Source organism: Tasmannia lanceolata, unplaced genomic scaffold, assembly GCF_043159265.1.
Source record: "Tasmannia lanceolata isolate RefF3 unplaced genomic scaffold, GAP_Taslan_0.1 ptg000016l, whole genome shotgun sequence".
Taxonomy (NCBI): Eukaryota; Viridiplantae; Streptophyta; class Magnoliopsida; order Canellales; family Winteraceae; genus Tasmannia; species Tasmannia lanceolata.
In genome coordinates this window covers 603,213-623,898 of record NW_027518693.1, presented here as the reverse complement: position 1 = coordinate 623,898, position 20,686 = coordinate 603,213, and the positions used below count along the sequence as shown (strand labels likewise).

The following is a 20,686-nucleotide window of genomic DNA, read 5'->3' as shown; positions in this document are numbered from 1 at the left end:
ATTTATATAAATTACATGTGAAATATGGTATGTAATGAATTATCAAACATGCACACAATGCATGTCACTAGGTGTTCGATGATGCTAAACTATTATGGATGGTTGACTTGCTTATGTGATGGTTCCTAAGTGTTTATTTGTGTGTCGTCTACCATTTTTCTGAAGTTTGAACTTAAAATTTTAACATTTGCGTATTTTCCCATAAGTTTCCATGATTTTACAAGTTTTTCACCAATCTGCTCCTCTCTCTCTCTCTCTCCCTTTTATCTTGTATCACTTACATTTCTAATAAATTTCTGCATCTAGTATTTACTAAAAAAAAATCACTTTCTGCAACTAGCAAATCAAAGACAAATCTTTTGCTGCCCAGTGGAACGACACTGCCATGGATTCATTGAGTCACATTTTTTTATTTTTTATTTTTGAATGGTTCATTTGAGTCACATCAAGCTTCTAAAATCCAAACAAAGCCCATAAATTAGCCTATAGCCTTAGGACAGATGTCAAAATGATACTAGGGTCTAAATATGGTAGCTAGACCATGGAACTATAATCTGCCTTCTCCAAGAAAAGTCTAAAGTTTGTAATGTCGAATCACAATAAAATAACTTTACTAACTTGAACTGCAACCTGAATTTGACCTCCTGCAGATTAAGGAGGAGGTCAATAAAAAAAGAGACAAAAATCTCAAAAAAATAACATGACGACTACATGACCAACAAATGATGTTGCCAATAATAGCCAGCGGACAGTCCAATCCAAGTGTATAATATAATTATCGTGCAATAGGCATCCCATAGCTGAGAGGAAAACTCGAACCATAAGGGCTCATACAATGGTCCACAATGTTGTAACAGTTAAAAATTTACAATTGTAATTTGTCATTTGTCACACAACGACAACGGGACAAGTATTATTAAGCCTTAGAACCATCTGGACACTTTGCTCCTAATTTCAATTGGTGGCATTGGTCTCTTGGGTATAAAATAATAGAAAATTGAAAAGCTGTATTTTGTGCCTGCAATCCGACTACCTAATTAATTTAAAGGCTAACTTGGCCTTGTAACTGTGGCTGTGACGGGGTTTAGGCAGCCTATTGTGAAATCAAAACTCATTGAATGCCAACTCAAACCACAGCATCAGAGATTTCTTTTATGACGCCTCACATACCGTTGTTTAAGTGTTGGTATTATTGTTCCTTTCAGACAGTTTTCCTCTAAGATATGGATTGAAGGGGCCCCGCTTCCCTTAGTTTGTCAGTCTACAACTGTTTTTATCAACCTTCAAGACCTATCTCCAAATTTAGAGAAACAGAGTTCCTCCCATCTTCTTGAGGTTCAGAGAAGATCTCATATTAACGAAGATGCATATTCTTAGGATGATAGGCTTGCCATTTGTTTGGGATGGTAATAGTAATTTATTTATGAAAACAAGCAATACAGTGCAGGTGATAGAGGTGGTTAGAAATGAAACAAATATGCAAAAATGCAGAGAAAAAGAAAAGAAAAGAAAAAGCTCCCATGACAAAACTCTTAACTGGAAGAACTTCCCAACCATTTAACTACCATGCCCCCTTTTCCCAGTCTGGTTACCTAGCTCGCTACACTCATTAGCACTTAATCCTTCTGTTAAGTACAGATAGGCACCACGGGTAGCCAAGATACAAGCGTCCTGCCCAAGACCTCTACTGAATTTACCTTTACCCGAACGTGTGCGCTTTTCATCGAAACTCTTGCTTGCCTTGAGGAACCTATTTTTTAATTTTAAAGCCCTTAACTCCTTCACCGACTTTAACCTAAAAGAATCCACAATATCTTTTCTGCCAGCTTTTCCTTTTGTGCAACGTGGGACGAAAATTAATGTCTTTGGTGCAATCCATGCCTTGAGCTGACTCTCAGCTCCCCTCGGCATACCCTCCCTACTTTCTGACGAGCCAGGGGGGATCTCAGAGGGGACAGGCGGGTCGGTGGGTAATTCAAAATTTAAAGCGGGGTCCACTATCGGCTCCTTTCCTCGCTCAGAGGCCACTGTGACCTTTTCCGGTGAAAAGACCGCCGCCAGTGGGTCTTTACCAGAGGAAATCTGACCGGATTCCTCAAAAAGTGCCAAATTGTCTTTACTACTGGATTCTTCCACCACCGACAATGCCAGGGAATTTATACTATCCTCGGACACCACCTTAACTCCCACTAAATAAATGGTGGAATTTAATGGATGGAGGGATTGATTTCCAGAAGGGGGAAATGACCACGACAGAGGCAAAAGCCAAACAATGAGTGTGATTCCCAAAAAGCTGGGTCTCAAGGACCTGACCCAAATGGAGGCCCAGGATCTCCACCGTGGCAGAAGACCATGCATGAAGAGGAATATCATAGAATCGCAACCGAACAGTTCTAGCCCCGTATTATATGTCGGGAACCAGGACTGAAGGGAAGAGAGATATCACCCAAAAGCCTCACCTCCCCGTCGGAGAATAGAGGTGGCCTGGGCCTCAGAGTCAAAGCGAAATAGGATGTCCGATGTGCTAATAGAGAAAAGTTTTTGCAAATCTGGGAGACCCCGAAACCTTTTGGCCCAATCCCAAATATCTTCTAAGAGCCAGGAGCCAGATTTCAAACTCCTAATGAGACAGCTCTTAAGATTCCTTTTTCTTTCCTCAACCACGGAAGCTGGAATGTCCAAACATTGAACCTCATCGTGGGTGGCGACTTGGACATTTTTGGGCCTCCACACAAAGTTGGGATTCACTCTGTTTTTAGATTCCGAGCACTTTCTGCATATGGTGCGCGAGCCAAAGTTTTTGTAGTTACATTTTAAGCACAAGCAGTAGCTACCACTCGGGAATGGTCTGCGATTAGACTCCACTGCTCTGCGGTCAGGTGCCTTCCTAGCCCCAAAATCCAACCTCCTCCCTCTGGCATCCCAGTCTTCCATACTTCCCAAAGAACCCGCATGCGATCTAGGTGGGGGCCATTGGGGCCTCGCCAAATTAGGTTCTTGCCCGAGCGACAACAAGAATCTTCGGCAGCATGGGTTAAACACCCCAAGAGATTCAAACACTTCCATAACATAATAACCACCATCAAGACATGAAAGAAAAGGCTCTAATAGCCGCTCAAGGTTAAGCCCACACACACAGAAAAATTCCATTGATTTCTTAAACTCAGGAACTCCCGGAGGAATATTCCCGCGACTTCTAAAAACGTCCCTGATAGTCATGATCTTCACCTTCCTAAAAGAGCTCCTCCCCTACAAGTTCCAGAGAAGATTTTGATTTTAAAGATCCAACTATGAATAACAGTACTTGCAACGTAGTCCCACTCGAGAAATCTTTATGAGCTTGCAAATTAGTGAAACTACTAATAGATAAGCCAAGTTTTGGTTTAGCAGAAGATATTCACGAACTAAATGTAAAACAAGATTATGGAAGAAAGAAAAGAAACAAAGAAAAGACATTATCCATTCAATAAGGTACCTGATCCCTAAGCTGGTCGAGTAATGTACCACCAATCAATCCAGGCCCAATAATGCCCACAGCTAGTGTGGTTTTTGAGAGATAAAACCTTGAGTGGGCAGCTCTTAAAGCTCTAATGCAATCTTCTCGCTTCAGCACCACAGTAATATTGTACTCTGAGCAACCTTGAGCTATTGCTCGTATATTTATGTTTGCCTGAAAATGATTATCATGTTCATGTATTCAAAATAAAATTAGACTGTTCACATAACAAAGAAACTCTCTTTAAATATATAACATTATAACTACTAAAAAATCTGTCTTCAACATCCAGGGCATGGGATGAAATTTCCAAACACAAAGGATGTCCAAACAGAGAACTCAATAACCAAGAATGCTATAAGTGGATTATTGATATGGACTAAAATGGCCTTGGAGTTCGGGCACCACCCATAGTTTAGTTAGTTGTCATTTCTTTTCATTAGTAAGGGTTTTTATAGGGTAATAGTGTGATTAGAGTGAGAGGTTAGTATTGTAATAAGAGAGATGAGGCTAGGGGGACAAGGTAGTGAGGATATAATGCAAAGGAGGGGTGGATCGATTGAAATGGTGGAATGCGACTGCTTGTGGAGATTCGGTTGGAGACCACTCATCCCAAGTGGCAAACAAGTATGCAAGGACGAGATTTGGGGACCACATCAACTACTATCAAGAGGACATGTGGCAGCAAATGGGAGCTTGGGACCACTTTTTACAACTACCAACCTTATATCTTTGACACCTGGCATGGGATCATTTGAGTCAAAGGGGGACCACATCCATGGGCACCTCCCATGCTGCTTCCCATGCTGCCATGAGACGAGCTACATCAGCCAACAAGCAAGCACAATTGGCAGCAAAAGGGAGGGTTCTTGAAGGCCTCCTTTCCTCTATAAATAAAGGAGAGGCTGCCATTTTGAGTTCATTTTGGTAGATGGAATAAAAGCTAGTCGTGTTTAGCTCCTTTGGAGCGTAAGAGTTCCTCCCTCCCCCCCTCTCTCTCTTTTCTATGGATATGAGCGGACAAGATCGTACTCCTTGGAGCGTAAGAGTTACTCCAAAAGCTTAAGCTGTTGGAGATGGTGTTATCTAATCTTTTATGCTTTAACATAAGCCATAAATGAGGTGCCTGGATTGATTTGGGTCTTTTCTTTCGCAAGCGAACTTTCGCGCCGATCCACTCCACATCAATTTTTTTTGGTAGGTAAGTTGGGATTGAACCCCCGACCTCTAGGTCAAAGAACAAAGACCATTGAGCTAGAGGCTCAGTCCCCACTCCACATCAATTATAAATGAAGAATGCATACCTTTGCCAGTGCATTGAAAAGGGTGGCACTAACTCCAGGAGTACTTGCCATTTTCTGGCCAACTGTAGCCAAAATGCAGCAATTTGGAATAACCTCGACCTGGAGAGAACTAAGTTAATAAATAGGGGATTAACAGAAGAATCCAAACGCCAATAATTATTAAATAAAATATTAGGACTCCACATAATATTGATGTCCTTCAAACATAGAAGCAAATGAGGAATCTCTAAAGAAATAGAAGGACCATTGGGTCCTCTAAACAAGCCAAAGGCTTCAGAAAAGCTGATATGAAGAGGTGATGCATTCAAAACCAGAGTTAAACATAGCTTAAACAGTGAAACATTTACGAACCAATTAACAAAAGTATCTTTGACTTTGAGTAAGTAGGGCTTGAACAAAGCGAATCGTCAAACTGAAACTCCTTCTTCAATGCAGTCAGTCAAGCTCTTTCAAGCTAAAAGTAGTTCAGTTAAGTGAATGAATGTGGTAGCTCTTGGGGCATCCAGAGCTCCTTCATTTCCAATTAAAACACCTTCCCATGTCAAAAAATGTTTTCTTCCCTTGCTGAAAAGAATGAAGTTCTCTCTTTCTTTACAAAGTAGTTTACCACCTATGCGATTATGAAAAGGGAAGTGCGGGGAAAGTCACTTGAACCGAAGCATTGGTTCGACACCAATTCGTTACTAGGAAGAAAGCGCCCTAGAAGGGAATTTTCATTGTAAGAGTCTCTCAGCAACTTACGCATAAAAGGGCGAAACTTCCATTAACAATTAAATAAAAGATTGATCTATAAATGGAAAATAATTAAATAATCTGCCTAGTTGCGCTGAACTGGACATTAGGAGAATGGAAAATCTCCAGAACACTATCAATCCTATCTTCTACAGGTTGATTAGAAAATTTCCTATTCAAGCCTATTCTCTCATCTTTAACTTAGAGCTCATCAACAATCATAGGCTATAGAAAAATCTCCATAACACTATGGGTCAATCGATTCTAATCTGATCTCCTACATCGGCTAGAAAATTCGCTGTTCTAACCTACTCTCCCATTTTTTTGGCTCGTTCCGGTTCCCTCTCCCTCACTCTGAATCGTCTTCTTCCCAAACACAAGCTACCAAGTCTCTCCTTTACTCCCTCTGAACTTCAGAAATGTGCAACTAGAATGTGGGATCTAGGATTCCCTGTTTGTGTTTAAGAGCTCAATGAGAAGGAAACACTGTTCATGTTGAGCTTAAGAGGGAAGAATATAAATCCGAAAAGGGCCTCTTATAAAATTTGAGCCGCTAGGTACACATCATTGGGATAAAAGCTTTACTTGCTACCTATGTGGAAAGTGGTTAGGTTCATAAAGTGTGGAGTTGGATCCGTGATCCACATTTACGAACTACCACTTCGAACTTGACACGACTTCGTCGTGGAAGTATGTCAAAGCTGCTTTATTTACTGTGAAAGAACCAGTTAATCCAAAAGCTTAAGCAGTTGGAGAAGGCATTATTTATTCTTTTATAATTCTAACAATCCCCCTCACGTGTGGCCCCTTTTTCTTTGGGCTGGCCTACACGTGGCACATAAGGCCCCACTTTTGGGTTAACCATTGCATGTGGATTTTTGACATCAATGAGGTTTGAACTCAGGACCTTTGCTCTGATACCATGTGAAATAACCAGTTACTCCAAAAGCTTAAGCCGTTGGAGAAGGCGTTATTTATTCTATTATACTTTTAACATTTACTAATGGTTGGAGATTTCTCCATGCCTCTGTTAGGCCAAGAGCGAGAGAACTTTGGTACCTACCGTGACAGGAGGTAATAAACAGCACAGATCATTCTGGAAAATCTTCAATTAAAATGAAAGGGGACTGCCTTTGAGCCGTGCAATCATTGTGTAGAAGAGGCAACTGATGAAATCAGGAGAGAGGGTAGGGGATGCCAGGTAACTCAACCACACTGAGAGGTCATAGATGATAGGGGGACCAAGCGAAGTGGTATGGGTCGAATAGAGGTGGCTCGGAAATGGATAACTGATAAGGATTAAATGATGCAGTCACCGTAGTAAACACATGTTATCACAACAAAAACAGAAGAGAGAAATTATATGGGAAATTATATGGTGCCCGACCGTCAAGTCCCATGTGGGCCGTACGTCAAAAGTACCACCCTTGATATTTGATCCAACAGCGGCCTTTTAAAAGGTGGGATGCTGTTGGATCAAATATCAAGGGTGGTACAGCCCACACGGGGCTGTCACGGGACTTGACAGTCGGGCACCATATAACAACTGTGTGTGTGTGTGTGTGTGTGTGTGTGTGTTCCGGACCCATGCTATGCATGGGTGTAAAATGGTGGGTCCCATCCTATGCATAGGTTTGGGTAGAAGGGTGGGTGGGTGTGTTTGTTGGGGGCCCCGGGGGGTGGGGCACTTCAAAAACATGATGTGTAAAATGGTGGGTCCCACCCCATGCATGAGTTTAGGTAGAGCCCAACACATCAAAATATGAGGTGTAAAATGGTGGACGCCACCCTATGCGGCTATGCATGAGTTTGGGTGGAGATGATGGGCCCACCACATCAAAGCATGAGGTGTGAAATGGTGGACGCTACCCCTGCATGCTAGTCATGGTTATAAAATGTTGGGCCCCACCCAATCATGGCATGGGGTGAAAAATAGTGGGCCCCGCCATATGCATGGGTTTGAATAGAGATGGTGCGCTCAACTGATCAAGCGTAAATGATAGCCCCCACCCATGCTATGCTTGGGTATAAAATGTTGGACCCCACCCTATCAAAACAAAACATGAGGTATAAAGAAAATATTTTTCAATAAAAAAATTTCCCTGAAAAAAAGCGAATGACAACGGAAAGAAACATGCTTTAGCATATATATATATATATATATATATATATATATATATATATAGAGAGAGAGAGAGAGAGAGAGAGAGAGAGGAAAGTGTCTCTAGTCTCTCCCCTAGATAAGCTTATCTACTCCTCCCTTTAAAAAAACACAGTGGGCCCACGCTGTTTGGATGATCCAAAGCATTCATTTGATAGGTCCTAACATAGATAGGGTGTGCCCAAAAAATCAGCACCAAAGGGTCATCCTAGAACTTCGTTTTGTGGGGCACACCGTGTCCAAAATGGACGCATATAAACGTGGACGTTTTATATGTGTCCATTCTGGGTACCACAAGGCCCCACAAAACGAAGTTCTAGGATGACCCTTTGGTGGTGATTTTTTGGGCACACCCTATCTATGTTAGGACCTATCAAATGAATGCTTTGGATCATCCAAACAGCGTGGGCCCACTGTGTTTTTTTAAAGGGAGGAGTAGATGAGCTTATCTAGGGGAGAGACTAGAGATCATTCTCTAGTCCGTTGACCAAAAACACATGGGTCCCACCTTATTTGGGTGATGCAAAGCATTCATTTGATGGACCCTGACATAGAGACGGTGTCCACAAGAAATTAGAACCATAGGATCATCCCAACCTTATGATTTGCGGAGCTTAAAATGGACGGCTATAAACCGGCACAAATCTGTCCATTTTTTAACTCCACAAATAGAAGGGTTATGATGATCCTATGAAGCTGATTTTTTGTGGGCACCCTATCTATGATGAGGCCTATCAAATGAATGCTTTAGATCACCACAAAAAATGTGGGACCCATGTGTTTTTGGTCGGCGGACTAGAGAATGATCTCTAGTCGGCCGACTAGAAACAGTTTCCTCTCTCTCTCTCTCTCTCTCTCTCTCTCTCTCTCTCTCTCTCTCTCTCTATATATATATATATATATATATATATATATATATATATATATAATTGACACAATTTTTATATAGCCCTTACGCACTTCAAATTACTTCTTGATGAGAAGCGTGTTGTTGAAAAGCATTTGAACTTATGTACGGCAGCATGTGATGCCTGTTGTCGTTGGTTATCGCATACTCATTTGGAGAATGTTGACAGGGAATACCACAGTTGGCAATTTATTTTCCAGTGTATGTCCTTAAAAAAGATTATTTTTAAGGTAGTTCTTGGAAGATTGTGTCAATTACATACCCTGTAATCTACATAATTGCAATTGCTTATAGTTTGGCGACAGTGTGTGTCATTAGATCTTTTAACAATTAATTTGTCTATACTAGAGATGTTCATGATCAAAGAATTCCTAATATTTATGTACTATAAAGCACTTCCACATAATATATGTGAATGTCGTAAGGATAATCTAGTGTTGTTAATATACCTGGGTAAAGGGGAAAGAAAACCATGAACAGACCGTACTAGGAACAGAAAAGCACAATAAAAGTTGCATTCGATAGATATCAAATCTTATGTGAAGTTGCCAAATAACCAAAAGCCATTAAAGCAATTGAAATAAGATGTACCCGAGAAAGACGCCCAGCATCCAAAGCTTGACGAAACTTAGACTGCAAAGCCACAGCAACCAGATTTACCTCCTTTTCAGGCACAGCAAAACATACAGAGTGCTCACTACTAGCCTACATCAAACCCAAAGGAATCAGTATGGACAGGAGTAATAGTTTATAACCTATGTCACAATATCGTTCTCGGGAATCTCTCGGCAAGGGAAAATCTCGGGATATATTAAAAAAAATTATTTTTTGGGGGGTTTTTATCGGGAAAAACGATTAAGATAAAAATATTTTAAAAATATTGGGGAAATATCGTGATTTTATCGCGATATTTTAGGATAAAAATGAAAATATTGCTATATTTTCAAATTTTCAGGATTTTGCCATTTTATCAAAATGTCGTGATAAATACGTGATATTTTGAAAATATCGGAGATATTTGTGACATAGTTTATAACAACCTAAAATGCAAGCTTATAGGATGTAAGTGCCTGGGATATCATGATAACATTAGCTCCGACATCCTTCACTGCATCAAAAATGGCACTAGCGGTACCAGGAACACCAGCCATTCCAGTTCTGCATGATAATAAGTTGTAGTGTAAATTAATAGAAATATTCATGAAAAATGCACAAAAGCGAAAATCCAACATTTATGGAATGTCGCTCACCCTTCAACATTTACAAGAGCCAAATTGTCTATTGTTGCAAATCCTTTGACAACAGACACATCTGCATTTTCATCCGCAGTCAGCTGACATATCTTTGTGCCCGGAGCAGAGAGGTTGAAGATATTTCTTATTACAATAGGAATGTTATACTTCATCACTGGAATGATGGTACGGGGATGCAAAACGTTTGCACCAAAATACGACTGTGAAGACAAATTAAACGCTTAAACATATTTCCAATTTAACAAGTGCTGATAAATTTGGAACATATGAAAAGTAATAAAATTTACCATTTCCCAGGCCTCCTGATAAGACAATGTCTTCAGTATCACAGCCTCTCCAACTGCAGATTAGAAATGGTTAATTTTGTTTCATAAGCAACTAAAATCATGTCGCAGTTTATCAAATTGTTCTTTCAAACAACACATGAAAAGATGTACATTCCTCATTTACATGGTACTAAAATTAATCGCCAAACAGAAAATCGTAGCGAACCAAGCACAGTACTACTTAATGGTGAAATCTATGTCACAAATATCGTTATCGGGAATTTCTCGGCAAGGGAAAATCTTGGGATACATTAATTTTTTTTATTTTTGGGGTTTATGGCGGGGAAAAAACAATAAAAATAAAATTATTTAAAATATATATAAACATATAAAATTTAAGAAAAATATAAAATAAAAATATCAGGATCACGATATTTTATAATATAAATGAAAATATCGCTATATTTTTAATATCTCGGGATTATTGAGGGATTATGTCGTTTTATCAAAATGTCATGATAAAAACGCAATATTTTGAAAATATCGGAGATATTTTTGACATAGGGCGAAATTATTCAGTTATTCTAATTAGGGTTGATGAACAACACAAATGAGGGCCCATTCAAACCTTTTCTAGGGTCTGCGCTGTAAACACCATCCACATCAGTCCAAATTGTGACTTGGCGAGCCCTAAAGAGAGCACCCATTATAGCTGCAGAGAAGTCGCTGCCATCCCTCTTCAAGGTTGTGGGAATATTTTGGGGTGTGCTGGCAATGAAACCAGTAGCAATGATCGTCTCAGAAGGATGCTCAGAGAACCATTTTTCAAGTCTCTTCTCAGATTCCAAAAAGTCAGGATCCACTTGGTTGGAGCTAGTAGGATTTACAATGAGAACATCCCTTGTATCCATCCAATTGCAATCCATTCCATACTGCAAAAGAAAAAGAAAATCTCAGTAAAATTATAAATTTTAACGGCCATTACAAGTTTTCAAGAACCATCGTGCAACCACTGAACCTTTTTTAAACCCGGGAACCAGGGGCAGCACCTTAAATTTTATTAATAAGAAAATAATAATTACAAGAGGAGACCATAACTGAACCTTTTTCACAACAGCTGACAACAACTGGGCAGACCATAACTCTCCATGACCTACAACGAAGTCCGAAAAAGATTCGTTGGCATGACCAGCTGCAATAAATTAAGCATGTCAGACAGTTATATAGGGAATAAAATCTGGCAGTTTAGTAGCAAAGAAAAGCCAAATGGTAAGGACAAAAGTTAATATGAAACACTTCAAACCTAGAATGAAAAACGATAATGAAATTAGTAGTTTATATAAAATGACAATAATTACTGTGTGAGCTACTGCCACAACTGGGTCTTCAATAAGTTGCAAAAAGTCACACAAATCTAACCAAATTTTAACAGGAAGAATCACGTCGTAGGATGAGTCACGCAAACAGAATCAAGCACATAAGAAAATAAAAATCCTTGCAGAACATTCCTAATTTATAAATGCAGAATTTATTTATTTTTGAACTGCTTTATAAATGCAGAATTTATGGACGCTTAAGTGAGAAAAAAAGAATTGGAAATTTTCGAAGATGGATTAAAAATAAAGGGCGATGATATTTTCACCCCCACTGCAGTATGCGTTCGCCCCCCTTTTGACGTGATTTCACGTCAAAAAGCATTAAAGTTGCCCACTGTTCACACTGTAAGGGAGGCGAATGCGTACCGCGGGGATATCATCGCCCAAAATAAAAGCAATACTTCCAATCAGAGAGAGAGAGAGAGAGAGAGAGAGAGAGAGAGAGAGTTGGGAGACTAGAATAGTTGTATTGACTATCACTTATACGAATTATATAGAAACTTATAAGGGATTAAGGGTTTTATAAAGAGGAAAAAAAATATACTCCTATTTCTAAATAAATAATGGAAACAAATATAAAGCACTTGAAAAAAAAAAGCTATTTTACCACTTCAACTTGTGCTATAAGTTCATTGCAACAGATGTTTGTTTTGAATATCATAGAACTTATTATTTGCTAGTACTTTAGTGAAAACATCAGCCACTTGATTTATCATGTCCATATGTCATGCTTGTACCTCCAGAGCTTGAACCATTTTTATAGTAAAATGGCAGTTGTCTTAATATACTTTTTACTGGCATGCCACAATAGATTTGAGGTAAAACATTAAGAAACTAGGGGTACCATATCCATTGGTGACTACTGCAAGCCCTTTTAAACAAACTATACATTTCACCAGATGGCCTTCTGTGATACCTGGGTTCTATGCTAGACTTTGCAAAAAACACAAGGACTTCTTGCGGCTCCAAGAAACCAGACTTCTCCATGAGAACACATAAATCTTGGTTGTGGGACCAATCAAGACAATAGAAAGCTATAATGTCTATTCTTCCTCAGAGTTGTATAATGGCCTTATTTTACACATGTACAGGTATGATTATATGAATATCAAGTATGTCAAGGTCTGATACACGTGATACTCTAAATCCCAAATTATAAGGATATGGATATGGAAATGCAACAAGGATTGATTTTAATTTAAAGTCATGTTAAAATACTCCCCAAAACATAATATTATCAATGTGTGTAGTTAAATTCATAAGCCAGATTGTAGAACAGCTAGTTCACTGCAAAGCACAAATAGTCAAATAGTAGGTCTAGGAGTACATATCTTGAGTTCAAGTCTCGGGTAAAGATGGGAGAGGAAAAGATTGTTAAAAGGAAAAGTATGTGACTAGCCTTATCCCAAGCACATCCCTTATCTGATTATCAGACTTAGGTAAATTGGTCCTTTTAAGTATAGTCACGAATATCTTTGGCTTCTTCAAAATATTGTTATTTTATCACAATACTCAACTCAACAAAGCCTCTGTCCCAAACAAGTTGGGGTCTATGAAGCACTGGTGCGGGTGCGGGGTGCGGGTGCGACACGACACGGGTACGTGGGTACGTGATTTTCCAAAAAACTTGGGTGCGGGTGCGTTGAATATAATAATATTTTTTATTAAAAAAAAATTTTAAAAATAGGAAAGCAATCGAATAACCATAACATCACCATTCACCAAAATGGAAAAAGGGCTTTTATAATTTAAACACCCCCCCCCCCCCCCGCCCCAAAAAAAATAAAATGTTATTGCCAGCCCTCCTCTTTTTTTTTGTTTTTTGTTTTAAAACACTTAAAAACGTGTCGGGTGCGTCGGGGTGCGCACCCCAAGCGCACCCGACCGTCAAATTTTTTTAAAAAAGGGTTTTTGAATCGGGTGCGCACCCGACACGCACCCGGGACGCACCCGAGCGCACCCGTGTCGGATACGCACCCGATACGGGTACGCGGGCCATTTTGAAGCACCCGTGCTTCATAGGTTGGGGTCGGCTAAATGAATCCATTAGAAAAAAATTCATGAGTTATTTTATCACAATATTTTGATAAAATTATAAAATACCGAGATAAGCCTGAGAATTTAAAAAATGTTGTCTACAGAAGCGTTTCCCTTTCCATTTCATAAAAATTAAAAATTAAAAATGTCGCGATATTTTCATTTTTATTTAACTTCTCGTGATAACTTTATGATATTTTATATTTTTCCTTCAATTATAAAATTATAAATATTTCATTTTTTGTAGTTTTTTCTTGACATAAACTCAAAAATTAACCCAAAAAAAAATAAAATTCCCCAAGATATACACTTCTTGAGAAACATTTTACAGAGAAACTTATTAGAAATTTTATAGTGGTAATTGTGCTACATGAACTAATAAGTTTTTACAAAACTTCAAGTTTAACAATATTTTTACATGAACTAATAAGTAAATAAGTTTTAACAAAACTTCTAGTTTTTACCAATATCATTTTATATTGGTATTTGCGCTACATGAACTTTTTACAGAACTTCAAGTTCTAATCAATCTAATTCTTACATCATAATATCATAGAACTGTCTGAACTCATAGGTGCAAATCTTGAAATGTTTCAAGCTATTAAAAAAAGTGAAAAAAAAATATAGTATTTTTTTCAAAAAGATGATAATTTATGGCGTTCAACTAGTAGTCACGTATGAATCAGCCAATTAACACTTTACTAGGTGTATGTCATAAATCTTTTTTGAACTGATCTATAATGTTTTATATTAACTTTTATGACTTTTTGGATTGCTTTTTAAGCATTTTGGAGGTGTCTCAGACATATCACCAAGACGTATGAGGTGTTTGAGATAACTCAAATACCTGAAAGAATAAACTATGGGAGGATCAACATGGCAAATTCCATAGATTCATCCATTCAGAAAATAAGAAATAAAGCTGCAACTAATGTCTTTGCATGGAAATGATTGAGACCGATGAAGACAAACAAAGTAGAAATTTACATGCAGGATGGAAGCACGAAACCCACCATTCCTAAACCGATGAAGATAAACAAACTGATGAAGACAAATAAACCCACCCATGGCTCACTGATGAATATGTGTTTGATGACAAAGAATTCCCCCAGTCTACACATCATGACAGATGAACATTTCCGTGCTACATGCAGAATATAAATGATAATAAAAATAGCATACAAGCAACACACCTTACAATTAAAAAAACCACTTCCTGTGTACCCATCCAACATATATACCCCACAGTTGGATGAATTATTAGTTGCAGGAAGCAATTTGGGATAATAAGAACATATTAAACAAACCGGCAGAGGGAGGAGCCTCCTATTGACTATAGAATATCTAAGGGACAGTTTGGTTGCCACATGCTTGGCATCCTCAAGGATGTCTCAAGCAAGAAAAAATGCTTTTTTGGTAACTTTATGGTGTTTGGTTGCCAATTTAGCATAACAATCCCTAGAGACTACTAGACATGATTCGAAGGTACTTATTGCTTGCCTGGTGACGTGGCACCTATGTTCCTTACTTATACCTTCCAAGCTTCCATGCCAAATTTCTCCAAAAAAGAGGAATTTGGCAAGTAGAATTTTGCTCTCTCTCTCTCTCTCTCTCTCTCTCTCTCTCTCTCTCTCTCTCTCTCTCTCTCTCTCTCTCTCTCTCTCTCTCTCTCTCTCTTATATATATATATATATTGGTAATGACACCCCCTCCCATTACTCTCTACAAGGTAACTATCTGCATCCAAACAGAGCCTTGAGAGAAAAAGAGATTGCATTCAGCTCAATAAGGAAGAACTATTCATATTCATCAAACCGGAAGCTGCATCCTGCAAAAATGCAATCAATAATATGACACTAAACTACAAGAAAAAAAATACTATGCAGCTACAAGTAGCCAATTTTTTGGAAACAATCATGCCGGGAGGGACAATGAGATTTGACAAAGATTGAGAGCAAGAGCATAAAATAAGTCAAACAACATATATATATATATATATATATATATATATATATATATATATATATATATATATATGTATATGTATATATATGCGCGCGTGCAAGAAAATACAAGAAAAACATTGCAGTTATAGTGATGGTGAAAACATAGACATTAACATGGCAGATAACAAACTGATTAATCAGTAGTCTTCAAAATGGGAGACTTAGTACCCCTCACCACGACCAAGGATTTGAATTACGGTTTTGGTTTCGGTTTTGGCCTTGGCCGAAACCGAAATTTCAGCCGAAATCCGGTAAAAAAAAGTATTGATTTATTATTTCGTAAATTTAGGAAAATAATATATTTTTGAAAAAAAAAATTTAATTTGTCAATTTCGGCCGAAATTTCCGAAATTCCAAAATTTGGGAAACCCGAAATTTCGGATTTCGGCTGAAATTTAAAACCATGACCGCGACTAACATTAAAAAGAACAAAGAACATATACAATACATTATAGCTAAGGAATATCACTTTTATATTATAGAATTTGAAGAAAGAAAATAGAAACAAAAAAGACACAAAAACAGAGATTGTTTTTTAAACCTATGGATATTGCATGAAGCATTGCTTTGAGGTCGCTGATGTCATGATGCAAATGAAATAAGAATCTAGAAAGATTGTCTCCATCAAGTAGCTCATTTGCCGTTAGTCTGTGCTTTTCATAAATATTATCCAATGCAGATACATAAGAATCGTCCCGTGATTGTGCCTTTTGAATGAGGTCATACAACATATCTGTCACCTGTGACATTGCGGAAACAACTACCAACTTCCTTTCCGAAGGATCATTCAGAATTATATCTGCGACATTCTGAATTCTTTTGGAAGTGCCAACACATGTCCCACCAAATTTATGAACAGACCACATGTCGCCTTTGGGAAGATGCGCTTTTTCGATGGATTTGCCTATGGAAACATCTGCCAATAATTGGGAGTTCAACAAAAGTCTAAGTGAAATCACCATTTTGAAAGGAATACCCAGATATTATTTTAAGGAATACCAAGATATTGACACTACAAAACTAAATGCAAAGCTTCCTACTTCATAAGATCATAAAAACCAGTTGAAAGAGATTGTATTAACAATAAAAAGAATAAGTAAGTACCTGCAATAGAAGCAAAGATGTTGGTGGAGAATGTCTGCCTCCGTCCCTTCTTGGAAACACAACTTATTCTGAAACAGAAGATAGTATCACAGAGATCTCTAGACGCTTTAAAACAAACAAACTCTACCAAAGAGTCATAGCCATGGTTTTAAATTTCGTCAATTTCGGATTTCGGTCAAGACCAAAACCGAAATTGGCAAAACGTACCAAATTTAGGTCGGAATTTCGGAAATTTCATCAATTTCGGCGAAATTTGGAAAAAATAATTATTTTTTTATTCCTTTCCCAAACTTTGGCCGAAATTACCGAAATTTCAGCCCAAAAAATCGACATTTCGAGTGTCTTTACCGAATTTCGACCGAAATTTCGGGATTTTGGCTAAGTCCGAAATTTATGCCGAAACAGAAATTTCAAACCATGGTCATAGCATATGACTTAAGTCTCAAAAGAATCATAAGCATAAACAATAAACAGGATTGGGATCAATTATGAGAATTATGATAAACCGACCATATAACTTATCTGGTCTGTCGACCAGAAATAGAGTGGGCCCACATTGTTTGGGTGATCCAAACCATTCATATGTTGGGCCCTAGGGCGTTCCCATAAAATCTTCTCCATAGGATTATCCTAACCATATGGAGAATGGAATTATTTAATCTTGTATACTTTAACACTCCCCCTATCTCTAGTATTTGCTATTTTGTAGGAAATTGCTTTTGAAATTGTTTTTACCTAATTTGCAGGATTTAGTAATTGCTGATTTGGGTTTTGGGGAATAATAAATAAGCTCTATTCATTAGAGAAGGTAGAAAAATTGAACTTTCCAAAAATTATTGAATGTTTGAATTTTCAATAATTTCAAGTTTTCCATAGTAGATAGATTGAAAAAAAAAATGTAGGAAATAATTGTGGGTTTCTTACCTGTTGGTTATTGGGACACGGGCATTGATGGATTTTAAACAGAGGTACGCAGAACTGGGGCTGTGAAAATCTCTAGGGTTTCTGATCTCGTACACGAACAGAACATTGTTGCCTTGTTGCCTAAAAAAAGAGGGAAAGATGATTAGAAGATGAATTGTTGTACGCGCGGTTATTAAAGGGTAGAAGTTTTTAAAAAGAAGTATGAAGATGAAGAATCGTACGCGCTGTTGCAGGGTGATACAATCATTCTGGAGTCTGAATAGTAAGCTTTCTGAAGCATTATTTGTTTGGGAAGGAGAGAGAGAGAGAGAGAGAGAGAGAGAGGCCTGATGTTAGAAGGGGCTTAGGGTTTTTCAACTTAAAAGAAACATGTAATAAACTTAGGGAGATGATAAACTCGCACCCCCTGGTAGAATAATTCGCACCACTTATAACGTGAATTGTAGCAGACTTTAACGCTATTGGAAATAAGAGGAGCAGCAAAAAAATTTACTTTTTCAGATTTTGTCATTCCAGTTGGCTTTTAGCTTACGTTACTGAATACTGATGTTGTTGCAAAAACCCACTTGTCCTCTTTTCAGTCGGCCTCTGTCTCCTTCTAAAAACTTTTAAAAAGGGTGATGTTAAATTCGCACCCATTCTAGGATAGTTCGCACCCCTTGAAAAAAGGGTGATGAATTTATCATTGTTCAAAAAATTAGGGATTTTATAGGCAACAGCCCATCTGCTGCATGCCTTCTGGGATGGACGCTAGCAAATCCAAAATAATAATAATGGAATCTGTTAGGTTTGGGTCGGGTTGCTCCACACCTCAACCCTAACCCGACTCGGGTTGGGTTGAGCTCAACCCAAGTTGCACAGAGCAACAAACAGTGTTTGGGCACATTTGGGAATTTTTTTTTTCATGATAAATTAGTGTCTCGTGGTGGAGAGCTGAAGTGGCTAAAAATCAGGAAACAAAAAACTCTACTCAAAATCAAATATACTTTTTCCTGATTTTTAGTCAATTCTCAAGCTCGTCACAATTATTAATTCAAGAACTAAATCAACATGCCGTTGCCCTCAGGCTTCCATTAGCGTTCAATCCAAGGATGAGATTGCAAGCACAACAGCATATGCTTATTATGCTCATCACACTTCTCACTAGTTGGATTTTTTGATTTGGCAGCTTAAGACTATGAGTGGTAAGCAAGAGGAGTTTTTATCAATTGTTCATACTTATGGCGGGGTAAAATGTGTAGATGGATCAGTTTCTAATACTCTAGAAAGGATATTTGTCAAATTTCTTACTATCTATCATTCAAGCTCCTTCATTTCCCTCTAATTTATTGTATATTAGTATTCTCATAAAACAACTAAATTGAGTATAATATCATTCTTATTTTATCTTTTGCGACCTAAAAACCAAGAAAATGATTGGTGGTGATCTTGAGAATAATGGGTTGTATTTACTAGATGAGAACTTATATGATGCTCGACCGTGAGATTATAAAGGGCGGAGAGAGAAAACCATCTCTCCCTTGATTTTTAATCCAAGAGAAAGCCCTTTTTTTTACTTTTCTTTGGTTAAAAAACCAAGGCTGCAGGTTTTGTCTCTACCCGCCCTTTAATTCTCACGGTCGGGCATCATATAATTTCTCTTACTAGATATCCGTGTTGCTCTTTTATCTGTTCTTGATGAATCTATGGATAGTTCTAATAAAGTGTACCTATGGCATTATCATCTTGGGCACCTACCGTTAATGCCTCTTCACTTATTTTGTTCTAATAAATTAAAGAGTCCAAGTTTAGTTGTGAGACTTGTCATATTGCTAACATTGTAGAACCACTTATTCTCGCAATTTAAATGAAAGCTCATCTTTTCAATTAGATCCCGCTTGGATACCTCATACATTTGTATTTTGATTTGGATTTGAGTTTTGGATACAAAACACATCAATCATCTTCATGATCATGTTTTAAGAGAGAGAGGGACGGAGGGAGGTCTTGTTGTTGCCAAAGCAACGTCGAGGAGCAGCGATGGTGAAGGAAGTTGCCACAAATATTGATTTCTAAATAATGTCTCGCAGAACAGATTTGAAAATCGGAATTTTTTGCATTGTTGTAGCTGATTCGAAAATCTAAGGATACGATCCAGTTCAAAATATCAACTAAATCCAAATCTAATTCTTGTTGGTATCCAAACGTGGCCTTAGTTCATTTCGACGTGTGGGGGCCTGGCCCTTATTACTTTTGCTCTCGGGTTTTAGTATTTCATTTCATTTATAGATTATTATTCTCGGGCTACTTGGATATATTTGAACCTACTGAGAAGCCACTATAGGTTTAGTCCGTAAGAGCTCCTCAGCCCATGAGGCAACCTAAGTCACTGACTATCCTCCATCATAGGATTCCACAGGGGCTTCTTCTCAAGTTCCATCAGGCATCATCCGACCCAATGCTTTGCGGGGGGGGGGGGAACTCTTGTGCTCGTCAACTAATTAGCAATTTTTTCTTATCAATCAACTGCTACTTTGCTTCATGTTTTACTTCTTCTATTCTAATTCCCACTACGGCTGTAGATGCTTTGCTTCAACCTGAGTGGAAAGAGGCTATAGTTGAGGAAATGGAAGCATAGGCACATATTTTATCTAGAGTGAAGTCTAGCATAGAAAATTGTATGGATCTTGAATAAGTGGCCACCGCTTTTACTTCCCTACTCATAATTTTGCAAGGGAAAATATGGCCACGCATCGTCTTTGAGTTTTTATAAGGTGCATGCACATTCTTATCCTTGAAAGAATATGAGCAAATGTGGGAAAGTACTAGTGCAAATATAAAGGGCGACTCGTTTTTAACTGTCCAAACCAATACTCTAATTAGCCTTGCTATGAAGGGAACATTTCACCAAAATAATCTCCCATGGAAAATTCTAAGGCACTAAATTTATGTCATTTAAAGGGTATTTCTGCACTTCGGCAACCATTCTCCACAGGGCTTCTCTCATGTTTGCCATGCAGAGAATTAAAAATGATGAAAAATCAGAAAGATCACCTTTTGGCAAGCAGACCTATTTCCTCTTTTTTCTCTAGATCCCCTCCAAATAAAATATACAAGAAACAAAGTGCCAGAGAATTAAGT

At 38.1% G+C, this 20,686-nt stretch overlaps 1 protein-coding gene across 2 annotated transcripts in view; it reads right to left on the bottom strand.

The window, feature by feature from the left end:
* The window catches only part of LOC143848178 (bifunctional aspartokinase/homoserine dehydrogenase 1, chloroplastic-like), a 33,673-nt gene extending 15,736 nt beyond the window's left edge, over positions 1-17,937 (bottom strand). For both annotated transcript variants that reach the window (XM_077357052.1, XM_077357051.1), the window contains exons 1-12: positions 17,788-17,937; positions 17,567-17,686; positions 16,643-16,710; positions 16,080-16,454; positions 11,223-11,311; positions 10,748-11,051; positions 10,141-10,193; positions 9,851-10,053; positions 9,671-9,758; positions 9,192-9,305; positions 4,801-4,899; positions 3,476-3,670 (exon numbers count right to left, since the gene is read on the bottom strand). In XM_077357052.1, the coding sequence (XP_077213167.1) occupies positions 3,476-3,670; positions 4,801-4,899; positions 9,192-9,305; positions 9,671-9,758; positions 9,851-10,053; positions 10,141-10,193; positions 10,748-11,051; positions 11,223-11,311; positions 16,080-16,454; positions 16,643-16,710; positions 17,567-17,686; positions 17,788-17,846 (1,767 nt within the window). In that variant the 5' untranslated portion in view covers positions 17,847-17,937. The remainder of the gene's footprint in view (positions 1-3,475; positions 3,671-4,800; positions 4,900-9,191; positions 9,306-9,670; positions 9,759-9,850; positions 10,054-10,140; positions 10,194-10,747; positions 11,052-11,222; positions 11,312-16,079; positions 16,455-16,642; positions 16,711-17,566; positions 17,687-17,787) is intronic.
* Positions 17,938-20,686: the final 2,749 nt, after the last annotated feature.